This window comes from Dendropsophus ebraccatus, chromosome 15, assembly GCF_027789765.1.
Source record: "Dendropsophus ebraccatus isolate aDenEbr1 chromosome 15, aDenEbr1.pat, whole genome shotgun sequence".
In the NCBI taxonomy this organism is placed as follows: domain Eukaryota; kingdom Metazoa; phylum Chordata; class Amphibia; order Anura; family Hylidae; genus Dendropsophus; species Dendropsophus ebraccatus.
Window position 1 is genome coordinate 35058648 of NC_091468.1, and position 24562 is coordinate 35083209.

At 43.3% G+C, this 24562-nt stretch overlaps 1 protein-coding gene across 1 annotated transcript in view; it reads right to left on the bottom strand.

The window, feature by feature from the left end:
* The window catches only part of FEZ2 (fasciculation and elongation protein zeta 2), a 40278-nt gene that overhangs the window by 11243 nt on the left and 4473 nt on the right, over positions 1 to 24562 (bottom strand). Inside the window, exons 2-5 of the mRNA XM_069954931.1 lie at positions 15376 to 15484; positions 8050 to 8166; positions 7205 to 7349; positions 4115 to 4383 (exon numbers count right to left, since the gene is read on the bottom strand). Coding sequence (XP_069811032.1) covers positions 4115 to 4383; positions 7205 to 7349; positions 8050 to 8166; positions 15376 to 15484 — 640 coding nt within the window. The remainder of the gene's footprint in view (positions 1 to 4114; positions 4384 to 7204; positions 7350 to 8049; positions 8167 to 15375; positions 15485 to 24562) is intronic.

Genomic DNA, 24562 nt, shown 5'->3' on the forward strand with positions numbered 1-24562 from the left:
TTTTTTTGTAGGCCGTTTACTATATGTTACATATGACGTTATCGTTATTCGTTAGATCGGTACGATTACAGCGATATCCATTTTTAAAGCTTTTGTTATAGTTTATAGCATTTATACTATAAATACTGTTTGTGTCTTGCATATTGTAAGAGCAGCAATATTTTAATTTTTTCGCCAATGGAGTTATGTGACGGCTTTTATCTATATTTTTTAGGGGGTGGGATTAACAAAAAAAAATATTGTAATTTTGATTATTTTTATTAATTTTTTTGCTCCATTCACTTCAATGGAACTGAGCAGCAAAACCCCTCCCAAGCTGGAGACAAGAGTGGGGCTGTCTCTGGAAGAAAGTGGCCATGTTTTTGTAGCGTTGGATAATCCCTTTAAAGTAGCACAGATACTGACAAAAATCCACTAGATGAAGGAAAGGAGGGAGGAAAGGTTGCACATTCTAAATCATACTGATGTAATGAACTTTTTTTTTTTTTTTAAATGCAAGGATACCATCCTATCATGGACAAGTGTACTCATTCCACACTTTTCCTGCTGCACTATCCGATAGTAAAGACTTTATTGACTGGTGTAATGGAGATAGTTATTATATCTTCCTGCTGTACTTTATTTTGCCAAAAAGGGGAAGCACCCCCACCTGAATCCAATCTCATTTATGGCGCCAGCCGGGGTCACATGAGTGACTGCAGGTCTGTTGACAGCGGTCTAAAAAGTCTGAACAAATCATTTCAAATTTGAAGTGTTAGGCTGGGTACACACTACGTTTTTGCAATCCATTTTTTGCAAAAAAAAAAAAAAGTGGATGAAAAACGGATGAAAAAGACAGATGCAACTGTGTGCATCCATTTTTCCATTGACTTCCATTATAAAAAAAAAAAAAAAAAAGGATCAACACGGAACAGTTTTTTTTGACGGACACAAAAACGTGGTCGACCATGTTTTCGTGTCCGTCAAAAAAAAAGGATCCGTTTTGATCTGTTCTTTTTTTTTTTTTATAGAAGTCAATGGAAAAATTGATGCACACAGTTGCATCCATTTTTCATCCGTTTTGTGCAAAAAACTGATTGAAAAAACGTATTACAAAAACGTAGTGTGAACCCAGCCTTACTTGGAACTTTCAAGCAACTTTATATACAAGCGGATATAAGACCCTCCTCCACTTACAAGGCTCCCATCTTACACCATACACTCAACTTATCTGTTCATCACTAAGGGGAATCTGTCGTCTTTAGCGGTGAAGACAGGTTTTCAGCTGCAGCAAACAGAAGTCTTTGGAGAGGGGAGGGGTGAGGAGGAGAGGAAGTACAGGGAGAAAGAGGACATGTAGATGGTAGAAACTGCAGAGGGGTAACCAGGGAGAAAAATGCCGTATACAAGTTATATAATTGCTAGAAATAGCACTGCTCCCCATGTACACACACGAAGAAAACCAGGGCCGTATTTTGCAAAAGCAGGTGCAAAATAACAAGCATCTTCATTATATGGACAGTCATAGTGAATTACAGCCATTATTCTATACAATGTGTGTACACTGACGGACAGTTTCCCTCTGACTCCAATGAGGAGTGTTAGAAAAACTACCTCTTACAAAAAGATACATGTCGCTTGTAATATTCAGAAATGGTACACACCATTTGTTGTGTTTAGAAGACTGTAGACTGTACTACAAAAGGCTGGATATCTCGGCTTCAGAGTTTATAGAATGAGTTACAGTATCAGGTCCTCAAACTCCCAGAGCCTTAATATGCACAGTACAACTAACTAACCACTATGAGTAAACTAAAGAACAGAAACAAAGAAATAAAAAGGAAAAACAGAAGAGGATGAAGGAAGAGAAAAGAAAAGAAGAGAAGAGACATCCCAGCACCTGTTTCTCTCCACCTGAACTCCCAAAAGTCTGTCGAAAACTATTCTGTATGACGTTTGACAAACCTTCCATGCTGAAACGCTTAAGCACAGAAGCACAGCAAGCAGTAAAGGAAGGAAGAGAAAGAAGAAGGTTAGTTAGTTGTTAGATGTTGTGCAAGATTAGTCAAGAACATAACTAAAGACAGATACAACGTAAGTATATCATTTAGTGCAATTAAAGATTTTTAGGACCTCAGATACACTGTATTATAACTACAGCTCTTGTAATGCTGAAAGCTATGTGTGGTCTCCAATGTGACTTTGGAAGCGTTCTGGAAATATGACTGTACATATTGCGGCACGCTCCTGCTCTTGTCCTCTCTTATCCCTGCCTCGGGTCATCTCAGTTCAGCGTAGGACAGCATTCAGCCAGAAGTGATGTGTCCATTTCTCAAAGATAAATTCACATGCGAGGAAGGGGGGGGGGATTAAATCTTTAGGCGCAGATGAACAACTAATTATACTCTGACCATCGTCTAGAACGGAGCACAACAGAAATGGATCACTGTAAACGCTACAACGCTACATAGGCTTACATGTATAACTAAAACATTAGCTGCTTGTAGTTTCCTAAAGTCCTTAGGATATTAAGATCAGAAATTCATCATATATTCAGAAATTCATCATATAACTGTGCAAAGAATTGAGAGGAAAGGGCTAAAGAGGAGAGGCAACAAACGGCTAATACATAGGGGTTCTGGTATACCCAGTCCATCCAACCAATGAATGGTCATATGGAGGTGCAGGGGAAATGGAGAGCTGGCCACAACCTCTCCTGGCAAAAAAAAAAAATAAAATAAAAAAAAAATAAAATAAAAATAAATCAGCAGTAGCCAGGCAATGGCAGCTCTCTATAATGGTTAAAGGGGTAGTCCACCAAAAAAATTTTTCTTTCAAATCAATTGGTGCCATAAAGTGCCAGAGATTTGTAATTCACTTCTATTAAAAAATCTTAAGTCTTCCAGTACTTATCAGCTGCTGTGTGTCCAGCAGGAAGTGGTGTTTTCTTTCCAGTCTGACACAGTGCTCTTTGCTGCCACCTCTGTCCATGTCAGGAACTGTCCAGAGCAGCAGCAAATGCCCATAGACAACCCCTCCTGCTCTCTAGACTGGAAATAATACAACTTCCTGTTGGGCATACAGCAGCTGAAAAGTAGTGGAAGGCTTGAGATTTTTTAATAGAAGTAAATTACAAATCTCTGGCACTTCATGGCAGCAGTTGATTTGAAAGAAATTTTTTTTGGGTGGACTACCCCTTTAAGAAGTTGCTTAGAGAATTCTCTTATTCCAAAGGAACATGTTCTCATTTTCATGAATAAAAAGTCTATGGGTGGTTCCTGGCATCTTCTCCAGCCCCACCTGACAAGCGAGGAAGTGCTGCCAGGGACAGCCCAATGGCACTTGGTTCAGACAGCATGAAAGGACGGATACGTTTCTTTAAAAATATAAGAATTCTCTAAGCAGTTCTTAACCATTATGGTGTCAATCGGCTACTTACTTTACCATTATAATCAATGGGCTTTCATTTATAATTTTAAGGGCTCTTAATTTATTTCCACAAATTTACAGTGGCTAATATAATTTTATAGATACATTAGACCATGGGTCTCCAAACTGCAGCCCTCCAGCTGTTGCAATACTACATTCCCCATCATGCCTGGACAGCCAAAGCTTTAGCTGTACGGGCATTGTGGTTTTCCAACAGCTGGAGGGCCGCAGTTTGGAGACCCATGCATTAGACATACTGTCAGGGAGACGTTCCTGACATACAAGCCAAACAGTTACCCTATCTGTGGGGTGCATCTAGTCCTACATTTCCCATGTCCTGCATTAATTACATGGCCCGATCTCTGAGGACTAATAGCACCATGCTGCCCCCTGCAGGGGAGGAGGACAACCAACTGTTCTGTGACTTCAGTTTAAAGTGAATGTAACATCACCAGGACTGAAAATCTTTTTTTGTAGTACCTGCTTTTGCAAACCACCACCTGGTTCCCACACTGCACGAAGTTCATCCTAAGCACAAGCCAAGAGCGGAGCACTGGAGGCAGGTGCCCAGCGCCCCCTGGTGTGACAATAACCTCTACCCTCGGGGATGTGTCAAATTTTCAGTTTTGGTTACAGTACAATCGCTTTAAATTCCATGCAACACTGAACTACTGGCTTTGCTGCAGCCTGGCAGACAAAGACTTACCGTCCCGGGCAGATGACCCTTGTCTTGTTTGCCATTCTGTGTGCTGTTACTTTTGAGCTTTCTCTTCTTTTTTACATTCTCCTTGTGTTCTTTCTGTTTGTTCTGCACTTCAATGAGGACAGAGATGAAGCTGTTCTTCACTTCTTTTTCAAACTCCAGCTCATCCCGTAAAGCCAGCTGTTGCACCAGTTCCTCCGAGTAATCTTTAATGGCCATCTCAATTTCCTCCAGAAGATCATTTAACTCCGCGACAGACATCTGCTTCACCCCTATGGAAATCAGGGAGAAAATAGATCAGTTAGACCACAATTATTCCATCACTGTTTGGCCAGAACATTAAAAATGGCACTTTTTTCAAGGTATAGGATGCTACAAAACAGCCTAAGTGCCTGCATCTAATAGTCTACAGCAGGAGTGGGGAACCTTTTCCCTGTCGAGGGCCATCCGGGCATTACTAAAATCATTCGAGGGCTACTGCACTCAATGTTATACTGTGTGCGGCAGTTAGTAGCGGGGGTTGGTAGCACCCGGGGCAAGGCAAAGTATTGTTCCCCTAATGCCCCTGTAGTTAACCCTCAGTGTTGCCCCCGGTAGCTGATGTTAACCCCCAGTGATTCCCCCAGTAGCCGATGCTAACCCCCAGTGATGCCCCTGGTAGTGTAGTTGACCTCCAGTGTCTGTACCAAATAAAAAAAATAAACATCCCACTCACCTTTCCTCCGATTCCACGCTGCCCAGGTCCTCTGCTCTAGTCTGTGCAGTCCAGTCTTCTCCTGCAGTCGGCGTGCGATGAAATGATGTCCTCGCATACAGCCTGCAGGAAAAAGACGCGCGCCGCTCTGGTGGGGAAGGAGCCGGCGCGCACAGCAGCCTCCTGTGTCTGAAAGCAGTCTTATTCACAGACACAGGAGGATGCTCTGCGCACCGGCTCCTGCCCTACCAGAGTGGTGCACATCACAGAAGATCCGCGGGCCGCATCAGGATGTCTTAGGGGCTCCGGGGTACCCCACCCCTGGTCTACAGTCAGGGCGGCTAATGATCGGGCAAAGCACTGAGCCCAAACCCTGTGCAGCGCCATTCATAACTGTACAGATGCTTTACAGCACCAATTTGTGTCGTCGGTGCCAGGCAGGATTGGGGTGCTGGAAATTTTACTATCACCTTAGACCCCATTCTTATACTGGTGGTGTTATATTTTTATGTAAAGTGGAGTGAATTACATATAATATACTAATTATATACTATAATATACTAATACTAATAAAAACACTAATTGTTTCTTCTTTATTTCCCAGTATCTGACAACCTATCACATTTACACCTCTTCTCTAAATCTAGGGTTCTCTAGCTTGGAGATGTGGAGCACTTTGAAGTAACATTTGCTCGTATCCCTACTGGCTATGTTCCTCTTTCGGTGTCAGAAGTGCAGGACGATTGTGCACGCTGCACGTCTCCAGGCGCTTTCTACTCAAGGACGGTGAATAATCTCAAAGCAATTAGAAGACGCCTTTCATGTCGGATATTCAGCTATGCTAAAATACATATTAATGAACTGGAGTCACGTATGATACTCCAAAAGAGAATTGACTGTCTGTTCCTGGATAGGTTGAAGAGCGTATTACAAGAGCCGCTGGATCCTGTCAGAGGATGATAACGTACAATCTGGGAACTCATGATCTAATAAAGGGCAAGGAGGAGGAAATGAGTCAATAGTTTAAAAATAAAAAAAAAGAAGAAGAAGAAAGCCTGTCATGGGAAAATCTGGATATCTGGAGCCCATAGACTCGGCAGCACAAGTTTTTGAAGTTCTTTACTAACATTGGGCATAACATCAGTATTTAAGTAGCGATAGGAACAAACTGGACAAGCTGATCAGAAGGGCCAGCTCTGTCCTTGGAAGCCCCCTGGAACCGGTGGAGGTGCTGGGGGAGCGAAGGACTTTGACTCCCATCCTATGCAGGAGACCGTGATAGCCCAGGGCAGTACTAACAGTGACCATATAATTCACCCAAAGTGTGAGAAGGAGCGATATCGGAAGTCCTTCCTTCCTGCAGCGGTTAGGCTGTACAACCAACACCGACCTATGCAGAGATCACTCCACAAAAAGAAGTAAAATAGTCTAATGTTTTATTGTATCTTTTTTACCTTTTTCTTCTCTTTGTCTACTTTAACCGTAATGCCTTTACTTTACCTTTTTGTATGTGTAATATCTATGCTGCTGTAACACACTGAATTTCCCCATGGTGGGACTATTAAAGGGTTATTGTATCTTAATATTTAGGAATTGCAGTCTATTTTATTCAATTTAAGATTTTAGCTACTCTTTAGAATATACTGTATTTTTCGCTTTATAAAGACACCTCTGACTCTAAGACACATCCCTGGTTTAAACAACTGAAAACAGATGGGAAAAAAATAATATTTCTTACTAATTAAACTTCCCTGGTGGTCTAAATCAGTAAAGGGGTCAAAGTTTATTAAAATGACAGGGCCACTTTAACCCTCTCCATGATAGTACATTATACCCACACATCTCTGCTGCATGCACAGTATCTGTACCTGGGCTGTACATTCCTCCCAGTCATGTGTCACATGACTGACATCACTGATGGTCCTGCAGGTCCTTCTGCTCCCTTCCGAGTTCTCAGATGGGACTTCTACATGTAGGAATCTGGAGGTGATGCCTCCAGATTCCTCTCCTGCAGGTTACTCAGATTGGTGCCCTGCAGGAGAAGGGAGAGGACTGCTATCAGTCGCTGCACAGTTTCGACAGTAGATGGGCATAGTGCTGAATCAGCTCTTTGCCCGAACAGGGCGCCATGTCAGCAGATTATAAGACAAGGTCACTTTTTAGCAAGATATTTTTTTGCTAAAACGTACGTCTTATAAAGCCAAAAATATGGTTTATTATAGCATGTGTGTTCCACCAGAAGTTTTGATCTATCCAATAACAGAAGAAAAAAAATCACTTATTAGTCTGATCCATCTACACTTTTCTTTCCAGGATAAATTATAATAGTATTTTTTATTTATACAGCACCAACAGATTTCTCAGCATTTTACAATGTTTTTTTAGTTATAGCTACTTACTATCTTCATAGCTGCTGTTGGTGGAAGACTTTTTGAGCGTCTGAATCTCTTGTGAAAGCATAGAGAGACGATCTGATTGAGAAGGTGTGTCATCCTCTTCTGGATCAGGCGACTCCTGCATCATTTCCTCAATCTCTTCAATGACCTGTCAAGAGAAGTGGATTGTAAAATTGTCAATCCCACATTGCAAGATAAGAAGACTTATCGCACACATGTCCCATACAGAGTAAACAGGAACTACAGCCATTGTTTAAGTTAGAAAGATCTCTGCAGAATCTAGTTTAGTATTGTTGGTGATTAGCAGACATACCACTCCCCATAGAGAAGCATTGGTCATGGAGCGACACCGTCTATGCAAACTCCCATTAAAGTCAACTAGAGAGTTACACAAAATGTGCAACTCCTGCTGCTGTCTTCGGGTTTCCTCTGTTGGCCGCACAGGTCTGAGGGGGCTAGGAAGTCATCTTTACGAGCTAGGAATACCGCTTTCTATATACTTTCCAATGATAGATATTCCAGTTCAAAACTAAGAATTTAAAAAAATGGCGGCCTTCTTCCAACAGCAGCTTCATTCTTGTCCTTAAGTTGTGTGTGGTGTTATCCCCATTCATATCAAATTATTTGAGCTGCAACACCACACAGTAACAGAGGACATATGCTTTTTCTAATCCTGGATAAGCTCTTTAATGGTGGTCCTTAGGCTTTGGCTGTCCAGCCGTGATGGGAAATTTTAGTTTTGCATCAGACAGGGAGCTGCAGGTCTCCATCCCTGTTCTAGAACAATGGAAGCCTTGCAGAGAAGAACTAAGAGGTATGCAGGTGTGCAATAAGAAACCTTGATTTACCTGCTCAGCCGTGAAGAGAGGCTCATCATTTATACAGGACACAATTATTGAATGCATATCTAGCTGTTCCCTTAGTTCCTCATCATCAGACAAGTCCAGGTTCAGATTATTGTCCACCTGAAATGATTAAAATACTTCTTTACATATGTAAAAGGGACACAAAAACAAGCAAGTAGTTTTGAGTAAGCACTTAAAGGGAACCAAGCAGAGCTCTGCAGGGATGGCCGACAGGCAGAGAGACCCATTAGCGGCCTCTCAGATTGCACTAAAAAGCTAAGAGCCGTGACCAGTCCCAAGTGGCTCCCCATCCAGATGACTAGTTTCTGCCCCTCTCCCTGCCTCACAGTGTAATAAAACATCTCCCCCCCATGTAAAGGTATCTCTGTTAGGTTCACACTGCGTTTTCAGCATCCGTTTAACGGATCCGTTTTTTTTAACGTCCAGAAAAATAGGGTCAGCAACGTTTTTTTGTCCGTTTTGGTCCGTCAAAAAAAACGGATCCGTTTTTTTTTTATAATGGAAGTCAATGGAAAAACGGATGCACACAAATGAATCCGTTTTTTGCAATCCGTTTTTCATGCGTTTTTTGCAAAAAACGGATGTGTTAAACGGATGCTGAAAACGCAGTGTGAACCTAGCCTTACCTCGGTAGGTATGTTCCCTGAGCTGCACAGTAGATTTATACTGTGCTACAGGAAACCATATTAGCACAATCATGCTAATTGGCTTCCTTTAAAGGGGTTGTACAGCGTGGGGGCTATTTTTTCATATGGCTGGGGAGGAGGTGGCTGAAAGAAAAGACATCCACTCACCTCCCCGGTTCCAGCGGCAGGTCCCGCATCGCGTCGCTCCGGTGGTGAGTGGACATCTTTTCTTTCAGCCACCTCCTCCCACGGCCATATGAAAAAATAGCCCCCACGCTGGACAACCCCTTTAAGGAAGAAGTCTGGAGGGGGGGGGGGGGGCAAAAATCATGACGTGCATGCAGTGGGGGAAAATAGTAAAAAAAGAAAAAAACAAAACACACGACACTAAGCTTAATTGTCCCTGTGCCTGTGTTGTGCCGCATGACAGGGCTCCCATAGCCTGCTAGGTGTCACCCAGGTGCCACAAGCAGGTGGGATTTAGCTTACTCAGCCAATCAGTGACTGCAGCAGTGTCCTGCCCCAGTCAGTGACTGGCTGAGCAGGGCACCAGTCAGCCAGCTCGTGACGTAGCTGGAGGCAGAGCCTAGAAGGGAGCCGGCTGAGCCCTAGGAGCAAGACACGGCACGGCCTGGGGCCCAGGGCGGGTGAATATGACCTCTTTTTAATTTCCCCCCACCCCCAAATAATTTTTTTTCCCCTGCTTCTTTAAATGTAGGAGCACTCAACTCAAGTAAGAAACCCCATTGAAAGCAAGGGGAGACTGGTGCATTTAATTTTTTGTATATTTAATTCCTTGAAGGGATGGTTAAATAAGTTAAACAAAAATCTGAATGGCAAAAAAAATGTAATAGGTTTCAAGACACACTAGAACTAAGGGATTTCACTGAAAACCATGGAGTGCATATTACATGTATTTTTCTCTACAGGTATTTCAAAGCTGAATACATGTCAAAGAAATGCTGTGTGAACATATATATATATATATATATATATATATATATAGTCACTGTACCAGATTGGCTTCCCAATTGGAGGGGAGAAGCAGTAACAGACCTAAATATGAAGCCAGAGACACGGCCCATCTGACTACCCTCACAGCCGGCTACTCATGCATCCCTTTCCTGTGAGTGATTGAAGCAGACGTTTGTCCTCCCAGAGATTCCTAATGAGAAGCCTCAGGAATAGCAGAGGTAACACAGACTACAAGCAGAACACCTCCGCTCAGGGTAATCACTCTCCTAGATGGGGACGCTAGATTGGAAGATTTGTGAATGTTTCTGGTGACATCTGTAGTCACAGGGGACAGATGACCTATTTACGGTTAGATAATTTTTACACTAATCCAGTTAAGCATCGATAAGAAATGCCCAAAGTGTCCTGTGTTTTCAGCAATAAGGCACATTCTGACATTCACAAGACCAAATTGATCGGTAGGGTGCCGACACCTTAGGGACCCCCAACTTCAATGGGAGCTGCGCTGCCGTGTACAAAGCTGAGGTTTCCCCCTTCATGCTTGGTCTACATCCAGGTGCTGTATCTGTCGTAATATCAGGTGCCAGCAAAGCGCCAATCAGTTATTACCCATTTCTGTGGATAGGCTACCAAATCAGTTCCCCTTAGAAATCCCCTTTAACAGCATTCAGACATATGGCACATAATATTCTACATGGTCCTACTATGGGACAGGATAGTGAACATGCTCTGTGACCTGTTTAAGAGGGAGAGGACATGTGACCATCACCTATCGTTAATGGTGGATCCTGTGTCATCTGCCTCCAATTTTACAATACAGGTGTCACCATCCATTGTAGTCCTGTCTGATAATTGGGAAATGACTGCTGAGAAGTGATCTCTACAAAGCTAAAAAAGGTTTGTCTACTGTGGGCTCCATGATCAGTAAGAAGAACAGTAGGAATTTAGTATGTTAGGTACTCCCCCCCCCCCCCCCCCCCCCCAAAAAAAAAAAAAAAAAAAAAAAAAAAAAGTATAAACAGCAAATCATCCCATGTAAATATGGCATTGGTATCCTGGGTATCAGCAGGAAGGGAGATGGTGTTCTACATATTCTAAAGCTCTTGTCAGACTAAGTGCCCAACACAACCTTTCCGTCATGTGTCTGGGTCCCCCTACCAGTGATGCTGTGGAGAACTCAATGAAGTCAAAGTACGACATGAAAGTGACACCGGCCCCATTTCTCCCCATAGTGTGGAGTGTGCGGTCGCCCTGGACTCCGTACTAGCGGAGACATAGATATGTCACACATCGCCTTTTCACGGATGGCTTCCTCTGAAAGGTTAAACTGTCCTAGACGCTGAAGCATCACCAAATCAGGCTGTAAATTGTAGAATCATTTATGTAAAAACTAAAGTGCCATTTACATGAGCAATCAGTATGCTAGACGGAAAATCAGAACGAAACCTAAGAAATGCCATCGACTGGCATGATGGAAAGGGCACTGAAGAGGAGTGTAAGAGACGTAAAAATAGAATGTACAGCTAAAAAAATAGAGGTTAATAATATGTGGATCACCTAGAGGATCCAATCTATGGCAATTACTTCAGAAAGTGGGAGAAGGACCAATAGAAACAGGAAACCCCAACATTTCAAAGTAATAGGTAAGTGAGCTATAGTACCCAGATACATAGAGGGATGGAACTATCATCTTACATGAAATGCATTATGCTGTATATGGCTTTAAAGGGGTTATCCAGCGCTACAAAAACATGGCCACTTTTCCCCCTACTGTTGTCTCTAGTTCAGGTGCAGTTTGCAATTAAGCTCCATTTACTTCAATGGAACGGAGTTTCAAAACCCCACCCAAACTGGAGATGACAGTAGGGGGAAAGTGGCCATGTTTTTGTAGCGCTGGATAACCCCTTTAATGTCTTAGTCCCAATACCTCAAATGCTGATTGTTTATGCCACCAACTTAAATGGGTATTCCTATCTACACAGAGTTATACTTGTAGGAGTCAAGTTAATTTTTTTTTTTTTTTGCAAATTGCACACCCATTTATCAAACTTCTCCTGATATGCTGCTCTCATGTGTGTGGACTAAATGTGCTCAGATTTAGTCCAAACTGGGCCAGTAATAGATGTTAGTATCCCCACAGCCATTACAACCTGTGCAGTAAATCCTGTTATTTTGCATCTATTACAATAAATTTGTAGAAAATACCTTGTCTTTTTCTATTTTAAAATAATCAGACAGGACTTGTGTATATAGTACTTTTATTTTTATACTGGCTGTAATTGGGATGCCATCATACATCAATTTTTTCAATGAAAAGGTCCCGATTGATAAACAGAACCTGAGTTCTGCAGTGTTTAAATCCCCCATTAGGAATGAATGAATCTTCAGTATTTTATATCGTATAAGTAGTTAATACAGTTATTTCAATTGACCCAGTGTACCTGCCAATTTCGTGCCTCTTATGCATGCTCCATTATATTAAGAAATTGTCGCATCAGCGAGTACGCCTCTTTATTCTTGGGGTTGGAGCCAGTGGTTTAGTAGACAGCTTTTGGCATCCTTTACATTATACTGTGTGTGTATGTGTATGATTATATATATATATATATACATATATATACATATATATACATATACACACACACACACACACACACACACATTTAGTCCAAACTGAGGCAGTAAAATATATATTTATTTTTAATTTTTTTCCCATGAAGCTTTGGAGATCTGAAGTCTCTCTGTTCTCAGTTGTTATAGAAGCTCTCTGGTGCATTACTCTATAATAAAGAATATTTCTAAGAAAAACTGATATAAGATACCGGTAAGAGGATAAATGGACCTCAGAGGTGGCGGCTTATCTTCCAGCTTTGTCCTGCATAGGGAACAGACTTTCCCACACCTCCACATCGTAACCATCATTTCTTCTGCTCCTGACATTTACCCTATATGTCTGCTGGCTTGGTTATTATTTTTATGGCAATAAAATTACACATTGTAAAAAGTCTATGAAACACACAGAGATGGCACATGAATGATTTAAAGGTATTCCTACAAACAGGCCGATGCATGAGATCACCATCACAAGACCCCTGTCTGGTCCTGACAAGAAAGCAGCCAAAAAACAGCCACTGAACAGATGAATAAACTGAGCTTAGATGGACAAAAGGAACAGACCTGCCGCACTGTGGACTGAATACTAACAACCATTGTCTCTGCGATTTCAAGTTTTACAAAGTCATTGATTTTTTTTTGCAGAAATCAATAGTACAAGTGATTTTAAGACACTCTGTAATAAGTTTTATTAAGAAAAAAAAATCTCTTTCTGTACTCAAAAAGCAGTCTCCCAGCTCCCCCTGACTTCTTGTCTGTGCATTATCAGGCACTCCTCTACATTACAGAGAAGCAAGCGAAGATGGGTTTGCTGATTCCATTATAACCTATGGAAGGGGGGGGGGGGGAGTGAGCAGGAAAAGCAGCCCAGCAGTTTGGTGACTGTCTGGGCACCTAATACTCTATATTCAGAGGTCAGAAAGGTCAGTGCTTATCTGTAAACTTGGTGATAGAAGATTGCAGGATGTAGTGTTTTGCAGGGCTTCCGTTCCGGGAGAGAGGGGGAGGGGGGAGGAGGCTGCAAAACAGCTTTTTGGGTACAGAAGGAAACTCTTTTGCTTAATAAAACCTTTTCTGCAAAGTGACATTTAAATGACAGTTACGTTTTAAAGGATAACTCTGAGCAAGAGACACCGAGGATGCCATTCATTGCAGATAGTCATTTGCTCCACAGTCCAGTAAGACTGTTAGGAGCACTTGGTCAGTGTTAGGAGCACTGCCCCGTCCCTATATCGCCAATCTGCCCCCCCCCCAACCGGCCTTCCCCTTTCTAAAGATAAGGAGTGGGCCGGCTGGATCATCAATACGGGGGCAGGGCAGTGTTCCTAACAGTCTTACCGTACCATGGATCAAACGACTAACTGCACCAGAATGTTAACAAAGATGAAGGCGAGAGACATACTTTCTGGAACCTCCTGCACAATAGGGACACATTTTTTAAGGTGGAGGCGACTCCCCCCTGGTAGGGAGCCCTCGATAACACAAAAGAAAACTTTCTACTGAAGTTGCGGAGGGGGCGCGGCCGCCACTCTCGACTCTTTTATAAATGACTATCTTGGGTGGTGTTTCATTGCATGTTTCCAGTGTGTTGTTTCTCTTTTCCTATTGGTCAAGGACCTACCATTTGTTGATACTGGAAATTGTCCCAGTCACTGTTTATTACCCTACATCATGAGTTTATGGTGTGGAGCGGATGGGTGTTGTCTGTCCCTCCTTTTCTGTGACTTCAAAATAAAGAATTAAAAAAAAAAAAACAATAGGGACACATCAGCAAGTTAGATTCATCTAACCTGCTGATAGTTCCCCCTTAAAGGGGAACTCCAGGTAGAGGTTAAAAAATGAAACTTCTGCAGGAGCATAAAGCATTACTTACTCTTTTTTTTTGGGGGGGGGGGGGGGGTTGTTTTGTGTTTCTGCACTTCCCAGTTGTACAGTTGCAGTTGTACACATTACTACAGGTTCCAGAATGCAATGCTTTCCCTCAGCTGTTCATCACAGTCCCCCACCCTGCACATTCCCTGCCAAAATCTATTGCAGAACATCTAGGCTATGTTCACACATTGCACATTGCCTGTAACACCACACAGCACGCTGTATTCTCTACCTGTAACACCACACAGCACACTGTATTCTTCTACCTGTAACACCACACAGCACGCTGTATTCTCTACCTGTAACACCACACAGCACGCTGTATTCTCTACCTGTAACACCACACAGCACGCTGTATTCTCTACCTGTAACACCACACAGCACACTGTATTCTTCTACCTGTAACACCACACTGTATTCTCTACCTATAACACCACACAGCACACTGTATTCTCTACCTGTAACACGGATATTGGAAGTAAAGAGCTTTTTGAAATTTTTTTTTTCTTTTCATTTCCACGCACATATTATGATCAAGCATCTGTTATCTTAGAAGTTTAGCCCCACAATAAGGCTCTGATCCTCTCTGCCATTTAGCATCATTTACTTGTTACTGCATCATTTTTGTGAATACGCTGCAGTACTGCAATGACACTCCAACATGTGAACACAACCCTAATTTCACTGCACGCTTCTGCACAATTAGAAATCAGTGCAGCAGCTGCTTCTGCCCGGTCAGATGGTGAATCGCCCAGGGGATTGGGGGATCCAGCCAAGCCTCCTATGACATCACGCCCTGCCCCCTGTCTGCATCATCAGCCTGTCCTCAGCAAACACACACAATGTGAGACAGAGACATGGAAGATTTGTCTCCTAAGCAGAAAGAGCAGGAGACAATGTGGATTGGCACAGAGGCCATTTTTTTCACTTCCTGGATTTCTATCAGCTACCAGTGTGGCAGAACCGTACAGATACGGTAATACATTGTATAGACGCATCTATATAACTTTTAATGTACTTTTAATAGAAAACAAGTTTTCCTTATCCGGAGTTCCCCTTTAAATTCAGTTGCCTTCGGCTCTTAGTTTCTTCCCATAAGGCCAAGTTCACATGTATAAGTGTTGGCATATAGCATCATTTACAGTACTATACAGCAGAGATCATATTGTTGTAAAACTAGTGGGCGGGGGAGTTTATTACATTCTACTCATAAAGCACTCACCGCTTTCTCCAAAAGGTTAAGCGTTGGTAAGTGCAGGGCTCTGGTGTGAGAAGTCTTCCAATCCACGGGCATTATGTTGCCATAGTTGTCGGTTAAAGCGTTCCAAATTCTGTAATAAGAGAAGAAAATATTGTAATGTAAATAAAATGCAGAAGAACTGTCACAGTCCGGACTTAGCGGCCCAGTATCATTTATATGCATTTCCTAACATTTCCTCTTTGGGTCAAACCCACTGCAATTCCAGGGATGACAATATGGAGCTTTTGTTTCCGTGCAGACGGCAGAGGCATTTTTTTGTCACCAGTTTTACATTCCTCCTCAAGAACAGATAAGAGCAGTAAGATTCAGCCCATCCACCATTATCTACATATGGTCCTCAACCAGTTACTGTATATGACTGCATGGGTCTCCTTGCACCCTTCTTGCATCTGTCTACAATGTGAAGTAAGACATGCAGTTGTATATTTTTTGGGGGAATACCATTATGTTCACACCTGAATATGCCAGAAGAGCAGCTCCAGGTTTCAGCGGGCCCAACATCCATACCCCTAACTTCTAACAGACCAGAGGCTCTATTAATTCCTATGAAGCTGCAGGAAAGAGCAGAGTCCATAGGTATGAACAGAGCTGCAGGTCCCGTGCCCTACCTGCGGCTGTATTCATAACAAAGAAACCAGGGGCCTGATATAGGGATCAACGTAGAGTACAGAGGTCGAACCCCACACGATCGCTTACTTGTCCCCCCCCATCCTGTGCATAGGGGACAAGTTAACTTTGCCCCGACAATCTCTAAGTGCTATACAGAGTAACCTTGCACACGCTTAGTCTCTTGCGGTTCTTCACGATTTGGAATGCCGTTTATGAACCAGAAAGATCAGGATGCACACTATCACCTATCCTTCCCAGGAAGTAGCTCTAAAGAGTTAAATATAATTAAAAATTGCTGCTGATGGAAAGCTGGGGCTAGAGGGCACCAAGAACAAGATGCTTAAAAGAATCCTCTGGTGAAAATAAACTGGTGCCATTTGTGTAAATTACTTCTATTAAAAAATCTCCAGTCTTCCAGTACTTATCTGCTGCTGTATGTCCTGCAAAAAGTTATGTATTCTTTCCTGTTTGGCAAGCAGGAGAGGTTTTCTATGGGGATCTGCTCCTGCTCTGGACAGTTCCTGACAAGGACAAAGGTGGCAGCAGAGAGTCACACTGGAAAAAATACACCACTTCCTGCTGTACATACAGCAGCTGATAAGTACTGGTAGACTTGAGATGTAATAGAAGTAATTTACAAATATGTATAACTTTCTGACCCCAGATATTTGAGCTTTTTTTCCACTGGAGTGCCTCTCTAAATGGGTACTCAAAATTACAAAAAGCACAGTTCATTTCTTGTAATAACAGCACCTACCCCTTCCTCAGGTTATGGGTGCTTTTACAATTTAGCTCCATTCACTTCAATGGAAACAAGCCGCACAACCATCATCCAACCTAAGGACATGAGAGCAATGATAGCCCAAATTCTGTTTTGCAGATGTATTGCTTAGTATAGAACGTTTCCTGCCTGACTAACCATAGGCATAATAAAGCTACTGTGATAAGAGGGTGGTGTTACTATGAAGAGCCTAGCTGCTATCAGTATACCCTCCTTGTGGTGGAGGATGTGTAGCGCTCAGCAGAAGTGTGGCCGGGTATCATTACATCTATTTGCTGAAGTCTGCACTGCAGGGAGAGAACAGCGCAGGCAGCCAGCAGCCGCCACCGAGGGGTTAACCCTCTCCAGGTTTAATAACCGGATGACACGTTTTACCTTACAAGAAGGGGGCCGCCCGGCTCCCAGACATCCAGAGTCTGCAGAATCTTAATTAAGGAGCCTTTCTCTGCTGATGTTTCCCATCTCCTTGCAGGCTGGTGCGGCCCTTTCAGACGTCAACACTTCTCCACCTCACCAGCACAAAGCTCCTTTATATCACAAGTGGCAATCCTTCCAAAAAGTGATCTACATGAACCAAGTAAAGGGCTGCCAGGCTCCTAGTCATTCGGGTGGGAAGCTTGTCACATAGACACAGGAATGCATGGAGTAAGCTTAGATACAGTTAAAGGGGTAGTTCACCAACATTTTTTTTCCTTTCAGATCAACTGGTGCCCGAAAGTGCCAGAGATTTATAATTTACTTCTATTAAAAAATTGCAAGTATTCCAGTACTTCAGCTGCTGCATGTCCTGCAGGAAGTGGTGTATTCTTTCCAGTCAGGAGGGTTTTTCTATGGAGATTTGCTACTGCTCTGGACAGTTCCTCTCAAAAACAGAAGGGGGCAGCAGAGAGCACTGTGTCAGACTGGAAAGAAAATTCTATTTTTAATAGAAGTAAATTACAAATCTATATAACTTCCTGGCATCCGTTGATTTTAAATATTTTTTTGTGAATGACCCCTTTAAATCAGCGATGTTTTCTACAGATGAAGATCCAAGGGGGTTTCTCCTGCCCACCAGGAGGTGCTATACAGCACTTTCACTGGTGCCCTATCCTACCACTGAAGTGAATTATAGCTGTGCTGCAATAACCCAGCCCAGCCACTACACAATGTGTGGCGCTGTTTGTGGAGCTGCAGCACCTGCATACATGGTGAATTGATGAAACGTTCCCATTTAAAGGGTTTTTATGGAACTTTTTCATCACTTTAATACAGCTTGAACCATAAGTCATCAGGGCACCTCCATACTCCAACAGTTCTGACTGATCGAGCTTTCCCAGTTTGTGTACATAGAGCCCTGTATGAATCAAGGCCAGCAGGTAGGCGGAAGACACTGGGCACTGCCCTGACGAATCGTGGATTGGACTGCATGAAAGTGATGACAAGTCCCTTTAACTACTGTAAATTGGTGGCCAGGGGCCGGCTGGGAAGACCTTTACTGACGTACACAGCAAAACGATGGTGTTTCTAGGAAGCAAAGGTCAAAAACTGAACCTGCTGCCTGGCAACTCCCATACATGTAAAAAAACTTTGACCCCCATCAGCCATGATGTAAGTTTTATATTTGGCTTCATAAGCAGCAGACTCCGCTTTCTCACAGTCTACCATTCTGCTGGTTCTTCTGTTACCAGAGGGAGCTGCGACGACACAATCAGGTCATGTTCAGACACTTGTTTAGGATTCAATGCAGATTTCCTTTGAAATCCCAGGAAACACAGTATATATGAAGATGGGGTTAACGTCCACACAGATCAGAGGATGCTGCCCGTACGCTGCAGTGATGCTGCAGATTGTATCCTGTGTGGAGCTAAGGGGAAGGATGCTACGTAGCTATGTAAGGAGTGGGACGATACACACCTCTACAATAGTTGTCCAGGGCTGCAATCACCTAACAGAAAAATACATACATTTTTATTGCTGCTCTAAAGTGCCACAGAGGTGTGGCCAGGGCACTCAAGAGAAGGGAAGTCTGGACACGCCTCTATGACACCTCAGGGCAGCAATATCTCCAGCGATTGTCAGGGCACTAATAATAAACATTTTTAGGTAATAGAAGTCCCGGACAATGACAATACAGCTATGGACATGGTCTCACTGCTAGGTAGCCGTGTATTTGGCAACATTACAGTCTATGCCCTGCAGTCACACAGTGAATTTTCATTTTGATAAAACTACGTAGTGACGGCCATATTTAACCAATTAGCTGGTGGTAAAAATAATAAACAGTAACTGCTTACCTGTCCATGTTCCCTTGCCGAACTCCTGCTTCAGTCTCTGGGTCCCTGCTCACTGACAGCCCGCTCAGCCAATCACTGGCTGCAGAAGGACAGCGTGTGATTGGCTGAGCAAGCTGTCAATGTTCGGGGCCCCAGAGAAGCATGTGGGACCGAGACGGTGGAACACTGATAGGTAAGCATGGTGTCAGGAGTTAATTTTTACAAGCCTATGGTGTGATATTCTCGCCGGGGAATGGAATGCTATAGACTTTAATTGAAATCAGTACTGTAGCGGATTTCACTGTGAGAAACTCACAGCAATGCGGTACATGTGAAGGAACCCTTAGTATGAATTCATACCAAAGTTTATGGAGTTTAAATGCAAATTATTTGCCATTCTAATGGTTTTTACAGATAGCAGGAATGTAGGAATAGAAGCATCCCGTATTACTGGGGAAACATATGTAACTAGGCAAATAGCAGGTAACAACCCGACACACAATACTAGGTAGCTTAGGCGCTATTCTTCCCCACATACTAATATACTATTAGTGTATGGGTAGGGAACCTTGGCTCTCCTGCTGTTGCAAAACTACAACCCCCATCATGCCTGGACAACCAAAGCTTTAGCTTGATGGGAGTTGTAATTTTGCAACAGCTGGAGAGCAAAGGTTCTCTACCCCTGTATTAGTGCATGTATTGTTTTTTTTTTTTTTTAATGACGCCTCCACCTGACACAAGGAAGTGCCTGCTCAGCCAATCACTGCCTGGGGTGGGGCACTGCAGCAGTCACTGATTGGATGACATCTTCCTGTGCCAGGTGGAGACCAGGATGTGGTGAGCAGCAGAGACTGGGTGCTCAGAGACAGAAGGAAAATGGCTGTTGTGAATGGTAGTCACGAAAGAACGTATGACATGTGTCAGTCATATCTACAAGGCAGGTTGAACATAGGAGCACTTGTTATTAGCATTTTACTAAATGTATTTTATGAAAGGAAATCTATATGCAAATGCTATGTTGTTGTTTTAGCATTGTTTTCTAGACAAAGTAAGTGAGGAAAATAATTTGCATTAAACCCAGGAGCCGTGATCTGGTTATTATAACAAGCACCATTACTAGAAGGTGCCCCATGGTACAGTGCAGGCTATCAAGAGGTCATGAACATGCCACAGGCAAAATCAATGTGACCGCAATTCCCAGCATTGCAATTCAGTAGTGATATGATAGAAGAGGAATAATCAATGAGCACAGTAAAGCCCTCAGTCAGCAGCCTGCTCTGCAGTACGGCTATGGGGAGCACTGCACCAAGGGAGGGAAGCGTGCATGGTGTGTGCACTATATACCAGGACATCAACCTGCTAACACCACTGTAGCATCTCCTCTGGCCAAGAAGGCTGTCTAAGAACCACAGTTATATAGTGTTAGAAGCCATTGGCTTAATGCAGACAGTGACTACACAGACAAAAACCGGGCAACAAGAGACCACAAACAGGCAGCTTGGGCAGAGGGTGCACAATGCAACCACTACTATACATGCTGCGCAAACCTCAGCTGCATGACAAATCCACTAGTGTACAGGCACCATTATACAGCAGGGCCATACTGCAGATATACCCCACTCTGTGTGCATTAGACATTGGCTGCCACAACGTGTGGCAATATTTCACAGCATTACACATGATAAGCTGGCAGGCCATTTTGCTACACATCTCGCTGTGTTTCCCTGAGGTATACGGTAAGGGGATTTGCCAGTGTGTAAATCTCATAGAAACGGATGATAAATGTGACACTGTGTTATTCACCTCCTATGGGACACTGCACAGTATGTGTGTTTGTTACTAGATGCCTCGGCATGGAGTAGCACAGTCTACCGCTATACTCCATAGCGCAAATAAATATGGACAAATCCAGCACAGACTGTGGGTATGTTCAGATAAAGTAGTCTGACAGATGCCCAAAAGCATAATGTGAATGCACCCTTAGGCCATGTTCACACTAGGTAAGAGACAGGACGGCCGGCCTCTGGCTGGATCATCTCGGCCGGTACTTAAGTACTGGCCGGGTGATCTTTCCGGCCGCGGAGCTCTGATGTGGGCGCATTAGCGCGCGCCTGCATCAGAGATTCCCCTAGCGCATAGTGAAGCGAGCGGCCGGAGCCGCTCGCTTCACTCTGTGAACTGACAGGGTTTCCTACGGCCGGAATTTACTGAATCCCGGCCGCAGAAAATTGACATGCCAGTTTTTTCCGGTGCCGCACAGGATACGATGTGTGTACGCTCCGGCCGAGATCCCATTGAACATAAGACTATGTTCCACCCCGCAAAACTACGGCCATAGTTCTCACCGCAGAACTACGGCCGTAGTTTTACGTAGTGTGAACAAAGCCTTACTCTTGTTATTGTGCCAGGCAAGAAATTCTTTATAAAAGTTCAGTCCAGGAATAGTGCAAAACCTTTAAAGCGAACCCATCACAAAAATGATTTTTCTAAGAAATCACCAGGGGTTGTGATCATATGCAGTTTTGTAATATACACGCTTTTTTTCATTTTTTTACGTTTTCTATGTTTAAAGGTACATCCTCTTTAATCTGACCCACGGATATGCACGGGTACCGGGCCGGGACTGAAGCACAGGAGGCAAGCTGGCCCACCCCCAGTGGGAGGAATCCCCCCCCCTCTATGACGCGGCTCCATTGATTCTAATGGAGCCGCGTCATAGAGGGGAGGGAATTCCCTCCCACTGGGTGCAGGCCAGGCCAGCCCGCCTCCTGTGCTTCAGTCCTGGCACGGTTCCCGTGCATAGAACGGCGCTGTACACGGGAATCGGGCTGCAGTTAAAAAAAAAAAAGGACCACGGCACCAGCTTCCCTGTGACGGCGCTGTTGTATCCGTGGGTCAGATTAAGGGTACAAACACACACACACGCCGTATACGCAGCAGATTTGATCCTGTGTTCAGTTATTTAGATCTAATCTGCTACGTATGGCAGCAGAAAATACACTGTGATACGGTGTGTGGGTTTGTACCCTAAGGATACGTTCACACTTACCGGATCTAAACACAGCATCAAATCTGCACCAGATCCTGTAGGTGTGAACGCACCCTAAAGAGGATGTACCTGATGGTACATCCTCTTTAATTCAACATTATACATATGGTTAAATAGTGCTCCATGCTCCCACCATGCCAGTCTTTTCTCTGTTCAAAAAAAAAAAAAAAAAAAGAAGACCAACCACAGGAAGTCCCAGCCCTTTGTGCACTAAGGGCCCTTTCACACGGAAAGATTATCTGACAGATTATCTGCCAAAGATTCGAAGCCAAAGCCAGGAATGGACTATAAATAGAGAGCAGGTAATAAAGGAAAGCCTGAGATTTCTCCTCTTTTCAAATCCATTCCTGGTTTTGGCTTCAAATCTTTGGCAGATAATCTGTCAGATAATCTTTCCGTGTAAAAGGGCCCTTATGCAGGGAAAGACACCTGTTCTTCATGCAGGTTGTATATCAATCGAGGGCAATTACCTTAGACTAATTATATTATCTGCTATACAGCTTAACAGGAGACAATGCTCTTTGTTATGTAACAATTCAATCAGTACAATATCACTGTGAAGTTACAGAAGCTTTGGTGCTTAGTAACAGGAGAGCTGACCATACAATGTGAGCACCCGCAGGATTCTCTGCTACTGAATGGGGATGCACAGCAACTGTACACATGCACAGTGACTGGAAACACCTAATAGCCATATGTATAATACTGATTTAAACATAGAACACTATACGAGAGCATAAAGTGAATTGATTGAAAAACTGTTTATGATCACAACTCCCATTTATTACAAAAAAAAAATTTAAAAAAAATGTATGCTTCTTTAAACACGCTTCTTTTAGTTGTTACCAGCCTAGACAATGCTCTGTGAGCCAAGCACAAATCTGCCACGTCCCGACATATTGCCACAATATCATTTTCCAATCAGAGCCGTAAAAAAAAAAAATCATCCACCAAACAATGGCGCACATTCCCATTAAAGATAATAGGACCCTTTAAAAGGAACCAATCAGTAAAAAAAGAAATGCTTATAAAGCTAAGCAAATGTGCTGATATATCACCCAGCAGCACACTGCCCTAACATATGAATATAGCCTCCGTCCTTGCCTGCAATAATCCGCAAACTTAAGTGAAGACCCACGCTGTATGTAAATGAGCCCCAAACTAGTCATCTGGGCATTGTTGTTCTTCTAAGTAGTCACGGTCAGGGGCGGAGTCAGCACTCTAAACACTCCCCTCTAGGGGCCACTCAATACGCTGTTATCCACAGTACATTATAGAGGGGGAGGCCTTCCCTAGTATCAGAGCTCTGAAGTCTTCATTCAGGCTGACATGCGCAGTAGAGCGCCATGCTGTACATCTGTGCTGTACTGTGAATGTCCACCCGAATAGAGACTTTGCAGGTCCGATGCTAGGGAAAGCGCTTTAAATCCCGCCTAGAGAGAAGTGATTACAGTGCTGACTCTGACTTGGAAGTGCTGACACCCAGATGACTAGTCGGGAGCTCATTTACATACAGCGTGGGATCAGCACGTTGACTTAGCTTTATATGTGTTTTTTACCAATTGGTTCCCTTTAAGAACAGAACTGGTGCCGATTTAGGCATGCTATAGAATTTCTCCATGTGAATGGGGCCTTAGACTGAGGTTACACATGTGATTTCTATGGCAGCTTTTTAAACCAAAAACCAAGGGAAGTATGAAAATTGACAGAAATATAGGAGAAGGATGTGGGTCAGGTTCATACCGCCATTTTAGAGCAAACCGCCACTGATAAATGGTCACAATTGATAAATTCCAAGGAACAGCATGGAAAACCGGTAGCATTTCCTAAGGGCTCTGGCTGGTGTCACACACTAGGGCCCCGATGTTATGTGTCCGGGTCACACTTCTGGCTTGTTCTTAGCTGTTTTGTACCACAATTCTGACGCATCCATCTTTTTTTTTTCCTAAAAAGGAGACGTCTCTTTGCTCATTGTGGTTTTCTAATCAGGATTATGAAACAAAAGTGCCGGATTGTGGCACAACACCAAGATCAGATAGGAAAAGCCAAAATTACCAAGCACCACAACAGTAAATACATTGCCGCCGAATGGAAGAGTCTGGTAAGTAATATAGTTATAAAATTCGCTCATTTTATACGGTTTTCCAATCAGATTTAAAGTGAATAAAAAGAATTTTCCAGGGTAGAAGTATGCTGGGATGAGTTAGTTTCTTACCTTCATCCTCAATTTTCAGGAACTTTGTAGGGCTGCCTCCCTCAGTGCCCCAATCCGCCCCTTCTAGCGAATATTCATCCGGCTCTCTCCAGTGATGAGCGCCAAAGTGATGTCACTGCAGAGTGCTGCTCCAGTATCCATTAGAAGGGGTGGGCTGGGGAAACTAAAGGTCATATTAGACCAAACCATTGTCAACCGTACTTGGCCGATAATGGTTTGGTGTAATAGCGCATGTTAAA